Below are 11,830 nucleotides of genomic sequence, written 5' to 3' on the forward strand. Positions count from 1 at the left end.
TGGTAATGCATTTAACACAGTTATACTATAATGTTTAGAATCTAGTCTCAGAATTTTTAGTTTGATGAAAGATTTTCCTGGTATTCTACTTCATGCATGACAATTCACAAATCTTTCCTTGGCCCCAAACTTGGGGCACTTAGAGGTAGGATGGTTTTTAGAAGCACCTAATCATAATGTACCCTGTCATTTTAGATAGAATGAAGTAAGCAAACATTTACAAATGATCTTTTCTATTTAATTCCACCCTAATGAAGAAATGGTAAATGTCTGGACAAAACAACTAAAGAACTACGTTGAACTTCAGACAACTGGCAAAGAAGAATGCCCAAGAATGAAAAAGGAATTTCTCTAATTTGAAACAGGACTAACAATAAGTAGCTATTTGATATGGGGTATTTTTTCTCAATAGACTATAATACATATCAGGTATTTACAAAGGTGAAGCCAGGTTAAAACAAAATAGAAATGTATTGATTCACATGCCCATGATTCCCTATTTGCTCCAGCTGCTGCTCTTCTCGTCTCCAGAAGCAATTTTCTTACTGCCTACTATATGCATTTGCCTGGATGTCCCAAAGGTACTTCACCATCCACAAATCTAAAAAGAAAATCCGTCACTTCCCTCCATCTACATTCCCTGTTACAGTTAATGGCCCCACTATTCACACAGTCACCCAAGCTAGTAACCTCAGCATCATTTTTGACACTTTTCCTCTCATTCATTATATATAATCAAATATCAAGTCTGCCTTCAAAAATCTCTCAAATAAAGATCCTACTGCTTCTTCCTGAGGCCAGTGACTTAGATAAAGTCTTTATTATTTTTTATTTGGTCACTAGTCATTCTTGTTTTGTGATCTGCCACACCACGTTCTTTACCCGTTTTCCTCTTTCCCCATTAGAGCATTTGAAATATAATTGCATAAAATAGAAAATAAAGATTAGAAAAATCTTAAGGATCCATTTTCTTTATATCTTGACTGAATTACTTATTTCTGTAAAGCTTTCATGTGCTTTCTTTCTACAGAACATCAAACATTAGGAAAAGTGACATGTAGCTTAAGCCAGCAACCTCACACTCAAGCTGGTGAGCCTGTGCTTAAGCCAGTGACCTTAGGGTTGTTTTTTTGTTTGTTTGTTTGTTTGTGTTTTTTTAATTAAATTTAATGCAGTGACATTGATAAATCAGGATACATATGTTGAGAGAAAACATCTCCAGATTATTTTGACATTTGATTGTGCTGTATACCCTTCCCCCAAAGTCAAATTGTCTTCTATCACCTTCTATCTGGTTTTATTTGTGCCCCTCCCCTCCCCCACCCCCTCTCTCCTTCCTCGCCCCTTCCCCCCTCCCACACCCCCACCCCCACCCCCGTTGCCATCACATTCTTGTTCATGTCTCTGAGTCTAATTTTTATGTCCCACCTATGTATAGATTCATATAGTTCTTAGTTTTTTTCTGATTTACTTATTTCACTCCATATAATGTTATCAAGGTCCATCCATGTTGTTGTAAATGAGAAGATCTGGAAACAGCCCAAGTGTCCGTCAGTGGATGAGTGGATTAAAAAGCTTTGGTACATATATACTATGGAATACTATTCAGCCATAAGAAATGATGACCTTAGGGTTTTGAACCTGGGATCTCAGCATCCCAGGTCAATGCTCTATTCACTGCACCACCACCGGGCAGGACAGCACAGTTTTGTTTGTTTGTTTGTCTTTTGTTTGAAACATTGGACACAGTTTTATAATCATAGTCAATGTGGAACATTGAGCAATTAAAAGCAAGCCTTTGACATATAAACATAGTGTAATAATTTAGTTTGTATGAATGCCTGTAATTTAATAGCCTATTTTCTTACTGTTAGTTCTACATTATACAAATAACTGACATTAAATATAAATTTATAATGGAAATGACTGTATTTTTCATTTTTTGTTAGATAAGTGAAAAGAAGATTTATCTTTTATTGTTTGTTTCTGTTTTAGAAGGGAAAAATCATCAATTACACATACCTTCTGTGTGTCACTGTTGTTTTATCTTTTATATGGTAGAAGTCACTTTATGAATCTTGTCAAAAATAGAATGGTATCAGATGACGCATCTAGTTTAAACCCTTAAACACATTCCCGGCTTCATTTGACTTACTCTGGTATTTCTCTAACATCTGACGTGTCAATGAGCTCTGCTCCTTCTGAAACTTCTTCTGGCTTCCAGATGGCCTCGCAAGATTCATTACTGGTTTCAGGGTTGACTGTAAAGAAAGGGAAGATAAAGCTGAAGCTGTTGCCCATTTTCTCAAAATTGTTCCTGTTCTTCTTTACACTTAGTTTGGAATCATTAAAGTAAAACATTTTCTATTTCTAATCTCTACCTTGTTTTTGGTTAAAATAAAGAGATAAATTAGTAACAACTTGTTAAATATTTTGATCAATACACAACCAATAAACTGTAGAATTTTAATAATAGTTGTAGAAAATTTGGAGAAAACATTTAAGCAAATAAATAAAATAATCTACAATCCCACTGCTTGAAGATAATGAATGATAGTATTCTGATGTATACCCTCCCTCCTTCTCTCTCTCTCATATGAATATGTATAAACAATTCTAATAACATATATATAATATATAACATTTTATATGTTACATAATATATATGCAAAGAAATATAACATATTTTTGTATAAAAACAAATCAAACAATCACAGATTTAGGTAGAAATGTCTTATCTTGCATTGTGTTTTACTTTATAAAAGTAAACATGACATAATTAATTCAAACATGACATAATTCTTAAAATATACCATCAGTTAAAAAACTTAAAGTGTTCACTTTTTTTTTTTTTTTCCTGAAGCTGGAAACCGGGAGAGACAGTCAGACAGACTCCTGCATGCGCCCGACCGGGATCCACCCGGCACGCCCACCAGGGGCGATGCTCTGCCCACCAGGGGGCGATGCTCTGCCCCTCCGGGGTGTTGCTCTGCCGAGACCAGAGCCACTCCAGCACCTGGGGCAGAGGCCAAGGAGCCATCCCCAGCGCCCGGGCCATCTTTGCTCCAATGGAGCCTCGGCTGCGGGAGGGGAAGAGAGAGACAGAGAGGAAGGAGGGGGGGTGGAGTAGCAAATGGGTGCCTCTCCTGTGTGCCCTGGCCGGGAATCGAACCCGGAACTTCTGCAGGCCAGGCCGACGCTCTACCGCAGAGCCAACTGGCCAGGGCCAAAGTATTCACTTTTTAATCCAGTATTTTCCTTATGTAGACATGAGCTTTAAAAAATATCTCCATAGGCCCTGGCTGGTTGGCTCAGTGGTAGAGTGTCGGCCTGGCGTGTGGAAGTCCCAGGTTCGATTCCGGCCAGGGCACACAGGAGAAGCGCCCATCTGCTTCTCCACCCCTCCCCCTCTCCTTCCTCTCTGTCTCTCTCTTCCCCTCCCGCAGCCGAGGCTCCATTGGAGCAGAGATGACCGGGGCGCTGGGGATGGCTCCTTGGCCTCTGCCCCAGGTGCTGAAGTGACTCTGGTCGCGACAGAGCGACGCCCCAGAGGGGCAAAGCATCGCCCCCTGGTGGGCGTGCCGGATGGATCCCAGTCGGGCACATGCAGGAGTCTGTCTGACTGTCTCTCCCGGTTTCCAGCTTCAGAAAAAATACAAAACACACATACACACACACACACACACACACACACACACACATCTCCATAACTTGTCTTTTATGTAGAACTGAGCATGTGCCTGGGTTTCTACATGTCAACTTTAAATGTAAAACAACTTAATAATTTTTTATTAATTACATCTTCAAATGCTAATATTTTGGCTATATTAGATTAAATGAAACATGCTATTAATTTTTTTTTAGAGAGAGAGAGAGAGATAAAACAGTGGGGAGAAGTAGGAAACATCAACTCGTAATAGTTGCTTCCCGTATGTGCCTTGACCAGGCAAGCCCAGGGTTTCGAACCAGCAACCTCAGTGTTCCAGGTTGATGCTTTATTCACTGTGCCACCACAGGTCAGGCTTAAATTTTTTTAAAAAAATAAATAAGCATGTAAAACCCAACTTACCTTTGTCCCAACTATTAGAGCAGCAAATGGAGCACCAGATTAGGTGCGGAACATTATTTGGAGTCCTTTTAATCATTCCCCGCAAATGCACCTGATTGTCAGGTTTTTAAATCTGCTAGTTTTTAAAAATTATATGCTGCTGTCTATCATGGGCTTTGTAAAGCCAAATTACATATTTATGCATAATACTTTACATATGACTAATTGTTCTTAGAACTGAGAAATTATTAGAAATATAGGCAGCATAGAAATACATTCAAATTTGAACTAATTTTCTATGAATGAAAGCTCTTAAATGAGGTAAATAGACTCTTGAGTACATCAAGCAATAATAAATGAAAATTTAAAATCATGCCTTCAGGCCTCATTTTTATTCATCATTTTAAACAGTTTTTTTTTTCTTCAGATAAAATCTTTTATAATTAGCTAAATTGGTGACAAGACTTCACTTCCTTTCCCTGTCCAGCTTCTGGCAACTGTGATCATGACTAACAGAATTAGAGCTTTCTATAGTTTTTAAGATGTATAAAATGTTCAGCCAAAATGCTAGGAATACATTCAAAAATATGTATTCCAGTTTATTGGACCTGTGACTATGTAAACCACTCCATGGGCTTTAATTTATAAACATTTCAATATAAGATAAAATTTTGAAGTTTTTTGTTTTGTTTTGTTTTATTGTGTTCTGCAAAAGACTGTTAGCTTAATTAGGGAAGATATTTTTTCTATATTTCTATTGTTGTCTCAGAAATTATCATGCCTGGTACATAAGCTTTCAATAAATATTTATTGAATGAAGTAATGAATGAATTCTGTAAAATTGCCAGAATATAACAGGGTAGAAGGTGAAGAAGCTAAGAATCTTGGTCAGTAGATCCTAAGTAATAAATCATTTAACCACACATGACTGTGGTTTTCCATCTCAGGAAAAAGCCAAAACATGTGAATAATTCAAGGCAAATTTATTTTCATTGCTAGAAAAACAACTGACCTGCGCCCTGGCCGGTTGGCTCAGCGGTAGAGCGTCGGCCTAGCGTGCGGAGGACCCGGGTTCGATTCCCGGCCAGGGCACATAGGAGAAGCGCCCATTTGCTTCTCCACCCCTCCGCCGCACTTTCCTCTCTGTCTCTCTCTTCCCCTCCCGCAGCCAAGGCTCCATTGGAGCAAAGATGGCCTGGGCGCTGGGGATGGCTCTGTGGCCTCTGCCTCAGGCACTAGAGTGGCTCTGGTCGCAACATGACGATGCCCAGGATGGGCAGAGCATCGCCCCCTGGTGGGCAGAGCGTCGCCCCATGGTGGGCGTGCCGGGTGGATCCCGGTCGGGCGCATGCGGGAGTCTGTCTGACTGTCTCTCCCTGTTTCCAGCTTCAGAAAAATGCAAAAAAAAAAAAAAAAAAAAAACAACTGACCTGCAACATTAGAGTTAAAGCAGCATCGTTATATATAAATGACTGTTTATCATTTCTACAATTACTTGAGTTTATCTTTGATAAGTGCTAGTGTTAGTATTACTCTCCTTATAATTTTGTTCTCAAAGAAAAGATTGCACTAATTATTTTGGCTTATACACTTTATTAAATAACTTACCTTTATGCTCCTCTATATTTGATTGTCCAATATCTCCAGGACCCATAGCTCCGATTGCAGATGAACAATTAGACTGGAAGAAAAGAAAAATTCCCAACTTTTTATGCTACTTGTCTAAAGTATGTGACCAGTAATATTTTAAATTTTATAAGATTTCTATCTAAAATTTCACAGAGATTCCCAGTTTAATTACCTATAGTTGTTATGCAACAGAGAGCCAGATGTCAAGTATTATTTTGAATGTTTTCCTTGTATTTCAAAAAGTATTTGTTTTAACAGGCTCTAAGGCAGAATTGATCTTTGATCAGACTAAATCCTCAGTTCCAGCCCAGTGAAATATGTATTCTTGGGGACAGAGGAAAGAACCACATTAATCTCTTTGAAGGTTAGAACCAAGTGTTAGTATAAGAGCATTGACACCCTTGGGCTTTGGCAGTTTCTGGTCACAGTTAGATGGGGGATAGAAGTATGGAAATGTTTTATAGAAATAAAAACAAACTACCAAAAAGAGTCTAAGTATTTAAACATCAAATGACTCGTTCAAAAGTCCTGATTTCAGCTTTCACTTAATTTTCACTGTGAGTATGAAACACTGCTTCATTCCATCACTCATGATACTGAACTAAGTGAATTTAAACAGCAACCTCAAATTAATAGTGTCAAATATATGCTAACCACTACAAGTCTTCATACAAATTTATTTTACCATATTCTGCACAAGCATACACCCCCCCAACAGGACTGCCCTTGATGCACCAGTACAAGAACAGCTTTCCATTTTCAACCAAGCAAAACACATATTATACTATCATTCTAGTGGTAACTACTTCTTTGGTTTGTTTCAGGGGTTCTTTGATATTTCAAGAGAACCCCCTCCCTTTTTTTTTACTAATTGTTCTTGTCAGATGATGCGCTCTAATTCACTTTATTGCTAGTAGTAAAAAAATTCTTCTCTCTTTGGATCCTGGCAAATTAGTACATCTAGATCTCCTTTCTCAGGTCCCTTTACTGATCTTCCAAGACTTAAGACATGTATGAAAGTTATAATGTCCTGTTTGAGCAAGAGAAATAGTGCCTGTCCTTGAAAGTTTTTACAAAATCTCACCTAGGTCTTTTTATGCTAAACTATTCCAACAGTTATAAATCAGAAATTAATTTATAACATGTCAACAGTTTTTTCATACAATTACTATTCCTTTCCAAAAGGTGCTTCCTAAGTGCTCTGTATGTGGTTAAGGTGTTACAGGCATTTTAATATAAAAATCCCAAGATAATATTCTGTATATTTTAAAAATTTTTTATGAACTACGGTCATATAAACTTGTAGTGCTTTTCTTAAATTATTAGTAAATGGAATACTAATAGTGAATCAGGGTAAAGCATTTCTTAAAACATGAGGGCCTCTTGTCTTGTTAAGTGCCTCCTTCCACAAAAAATTAAAATCTGTAGAAATAAATACTTGAACATCTCTGGTAAAAATTACTATGCTCTCCATGGACAGTGATGATTGAATCACTATATCAGAACATAGGGGGAGTTTCAGTTTATTAACTTAATAAAAATAAATGATTAAAAATAAAATTTTCAAGTGAAAAGATGGATCAAGGTAATAAAACCATTAAAAGCCATCTGGCAACTATCTTCTAAAAGAATTTTGTTTCAGCCTTTACTATGAATCCACATCCAATTATCTGAGCAATTTATCATTGCAGTTCATGCTACTTTGTAATATGTAAGAGAGAACATCTTTGTTATAATGACTGTGCAGAGTATTGAACAGTATTTCCCACAGGTTTTAAAATCCTCTTGTGGGTTTAAAACCAGCAAAAACACCCTGACCAGGCGGTGGTGCAATGGATAAAGCATCGGATTGGGACGCAGAGGACCCAGGTTTGAAACCCCCAAGATCGCCAGCTTTAGCGTGGGCTCATCTGGTTTGAGCAAAGCTCATCAGCTTGAGTCCAAGGTCGCTGGCTCAAGCAAGGGGTCACTCGGCCTGCTGTAGTCCCGCTCCAGTCAAGGCACATATGAGAAAGCAATAAACAACTAAGGTGTTGCAACAAAAAATTGATGCTTCTCATCTCTCTCCTTTCCTGTCTGTCTGTCCCTGTCTATCCCTTCTCTGTCTCTGTCTCTCTCTCTCTGTCTCTCTCTCTCTCTCTCACACACACACACAAACAAACAATAAATAAGTAAATAAATAACAACAACAACAGCAGCAGCAAAAACAAACAAACAAAAAACCCACAACAGTTATATTCTCTTCCTAATCTCCCATATTCTTCACAATTATGGCGGGGATAGTATAAAATGAACCAATGTTTATGCAACAGTTCTAATGCTGTTTTCAGAAAGTGTATAATCAAAAACATATCACTCTACAGTGCTCAAGATAAATACATATGGGAAAAATGTTTCTCTTTTGGAATTTTCAAATAAAATTTATTTAGACAATTAGTTTTAACGGGGTGACTCTTTTGGAAAATTTAATAGGTATTAAAACATTAATTATTCTCTTGTTATCTTGGTAATTCAATTGTATATCTGCTAATGATATCTGTACTGAAGTGTCTGAATGACCAATTATCTTAAAATTGCTTATAACCCAGAGATACAGAATCATACATTATTATAGTAATTTGCTTCTATAAATTGTACAATTTTGTAAAACGGTCGTAGTCTCTATTCTCCTAAGCACTCATCTTTACCTGAGGAACACTTCTAGATGCAAACAAACATCTCCACACTTAAACACTAAAGGGAACCGGCTTTGTTACCAAGGTAATTCCTTTTCTCTGAATCTGTTCCAAATACAAGCTTCACTTCCCTTTGTTCAAGAGCACTGTTTCTCAATCTCAAGTATTTTAACTTAGGAATAAACATAACAAAGAATGTAAAGGACTTATATAATGAAAACTATAAACCATTGTTAAGGGAAATCGAAAAAGATATAATGAGATGGAAGAATATACCTTGTTCTTGGCTAGGAAGAATAAATATAATCAAGATGGCTATATTACCCAAAGCAATATACAAATTTAATGCAATTCCCATCAAAATTCCAATGACATTTTTAAAGAAATAGAGCAAAAAATCATCAGATTTATATGGAACTATAAAAAACCCCGAATAGCCAAAGCAATCCTAAAGAAAAAGAATGAAGCTGGGGGCATAACAATACCTGACTTCAAACTCTATTATAGGGCCACGACAATCAAAACAGCATGGTATTGGCAGAAAAATAGACACTCAGACCAATGGAACAGAATAGAAAGTCCAGAAATAAAACCACATATATATAGTCAAATAATTTTTGATAAAGGGGCCAACAACACACAATGGAGAAAAGAAAGCCTCTTCAATAAATGGTGCTGGGAAAACTGGAAAACCACATGCAAAAGAATGAAACTGGACTACAGTCTCTCCCCCTGTACAAAAATTAACTCAAAATGGATCAAAGATCTAAACATAAGACCTGAAACAATTAAGTACATAGAAGAAGACATAGGTACTCAACTCATGGACCTGGGTTTTAAAGAGCATTTTATGAATTTGACTCCAATGGCAAGAGAAGTGAAGGCAAAAATTAATGAATGGGACTACATCAGACTAAGAAGTTTTTGCTCAGCAAGGGAAACTGATAACAAAATAAACAGAAAGCCAACTAAATGGGAAATGATATTTTCAAACAACAGCTCAGATAAGGGCCTAATATCCAAAATATACAAAGAACTCATAAAACTCAACAACAAACAAACAAACAATCCAATAAAAAAATGGGAAGAGGATATGAATAGACACTTCTCCCAGGAAGAAATACAAATGGCCAACAGATATATGAAAAGATGCTCATCTTCTTTAGCTATTAGAGAAATGCAAATCAAAACGGCAATGAGATACCACCTCACACCTGTTCGATTAGCTGTTATTAGCAAGTCAGGTAATAGCAAATGTTGGAGAGGCTGTGGAGAAAAAGGAACCCTCATACACTGTTGGTGGGAATGTAAAGTAGTACAACCATTATGGAAGAAAGTATGGTGGTTCCTCAAAAAACTGAAAATAGAACTACCTTATGACCCAGCAATCCCTCTACTGGGTATATATCCCCAAAACTCAGAAACATTGATACGTAAAGACACATGCAGCCCCATGTTTATTGCAGCATTGTTCACAGTGGCCAGGACATGGAAACAACCAAAAAGCCCATCAATAGATGACTGGATAAAGAAGATGTGGCACATATACACTATGGAATACTACTCAGCCATAAGAAATGATGACATCGGAACATTTACAGCAAAATGGTGGGATCTTGATAACATGATACGAAGCGAAATAAGTAAATCAGAAAAAAACAGGAACTGTATTATTCCATTCGTAGGTGGGACATAATAGTGAAACTAAGAGACATTGATAAGAGTGTGGTGGTTATGGGGGGGAGGGGGGAATGGGAGAGGGATAGGGGGTGGGAGGGGCACAAAGAAAACAAGATAGAAGGTGACAGAGGACAATCTGACTTTGGGTGGTGGGTATGCAACATAATTGAACGACAAGATAACCTGGACTTGTTATCTTTGAATATATATATCCTGATTTATTGATGTCACCCCATTAAAAAAATAAAATTATAAAAAATAAAAAAATAAAAAAATAAAAAAAATAAATTAAAAAAAAAAAAAGTATTTTATATACTTCTTGTATTTGACATAACACTACCTTTCCTGGCATATATCATTCCATTTCAGCTAAGGTAGCAAAAATGAGCTTGCCTTCTCAACTTCATTGAGACATGCTCCAAACATTTTTTCCTGTGTCTTATTTGTTGTATGTATTCAAACTGTAATTAACATCCTGATTTTTCTTTATTTTTGGTTTTTCCTAAGACTTTTCCCTAATTCAAACTTCTTGGTTCCTGATCGTGACTCCAAGCTGACTCAGTGCCTCTCTTCTATAAATTTTATTTCTATTGTATGTCTTATTTGATCCTGTTCTGTTCCACTAAAGCTCTTCCTGAAAGATAGAAGCTAAATCCAGAGTCAATACCAGCCACTAAATTTACTGCCTGTTCAACTTGCTTTTTTGCACTATGGCAAAAAGAATTTTGAGAGGAGTAAATTGATTTGCATTTTCTGGGGAGATAGTTTGCTCATAGTAAACTGATCATAATAATGAAAACTTTATCAAAATAAGTGAAAGCAAATCGATATATTCTACTGAAGTGAGAAATTTCTGCCCAAACTTTTGTTTGCCTTAGGCAGTCTGACAGCCATGGTTTGCTGATATCTAAGGAGTAGGAGAATGGAGAACAGGGTGTTACATAAAAAATATTTTGATTATACTAGGCCTAGGGATATTGGCAGCAACTGTGGAGTGACCAAAGTTCAGCTCATGGAAATCACCCATCCAAAATGAAGCCCATCTTGTTGCTGCTAACTTCCCTGGGATTACCTGTCGTGACCTCAAATGCTATTCAAGTATATAATTGCATTCCACAGCTCCATATGAGAATGTACCCAGAAGCCAATTTCGGTAGGCTGCAGCTAGTTTGACCCCTTGTTTGGCTCAAAAATATTTTCTGTTCTGCTGTCATCTATAGATCATTAAAAAAGAATAAGGGGACTGAATTTGAGTGGTTTAATTAATACTGTCTACTTAAAATTATTTGTTTTATAGAAGTACTGTATAGGCTTAAAATCCTAGCAATCACACTTTATAATGGTTGTCAAGCATTCTGCCCATAAATATAAATGACAAACATTTTGAAATGTAGCTATTGTTACCATAGTTACAAAACGATTTTCCCATTTAGCATTCAGGTAGTTTAGAAAAAAATATAATTATGGTTGCTAGAAATGTACTAGAGGTTTTCCTCTCATGTATAATGAGCCCTGCAACCTCCTGCAAATGTGTCAGATGACATAGCCCTACTCCCACAGCAAGGTTAGAACGAGTTGTTCAAATAAGTTCCACAGCACAATGTGAACAAAACTAATTCATCTGTATGTATACAACCACCTGTTCAAACTCAAAATCATCCTCTTCAGGATATAGTAGCTTAGAGAGGGCTTGCAAATTAGAAACTGAAGAAATAGTTTCAGTTTCCATATATTCTGATTCCATATTATCAGTTTCCATATTTTCATTTGCTGCATATTCTGGATCCATGTTTTCCAA

General features: G+C 36.9%; 1 protein-coding gene across 1 annotated transcript in view; it reads right to left on the reverse strand.

The window, feature by feature from the left end:
* DNAAF6 (dynein axonemal assembly factor 6) overlaps window positions 1-11,830 on the reverse strand; it is a 64,024-nt gene extending 52,194 nt beyond the window's left edge. The window contains exons 1-3 of the mRNA XM_066249835.1: window positions 11,672-11,830; window positions 5,657-5,729; window positions 2,156-2,261 (exon numbers count right to left, since the gene is read on the reverse strand). Of these exons, the coding sequence (XP_066105932.1) occupies window positions 2,156-2,261; window positions 5,657-5,729; window positions 11,672-11,821 (329 nt within the window). The 5' untranslated portion in view covers window positions 11,822-11,830. The remainder of the gene's footprint in view (window positions 1-2,155; window positions 2,262-5,656; window positions 5,730-11,671) is intronic.

This window comes from Saccopteryx bilineata, chromosome X, assembly GCF_036850765.1.
Source record: "Saccopteryx bilineata isolate mSacBil1 chromosome X, mSacBil1_pri_phased_curated, whole genome shotgun sequence".
In the NCBI taxonomy this organism is placed as follows: Eukaryota; Metazoa; Chordata; class Mammalia; order Chiroptera; family Emballonuridae; genus Saccopteryx; species Saccopteryx bilineata.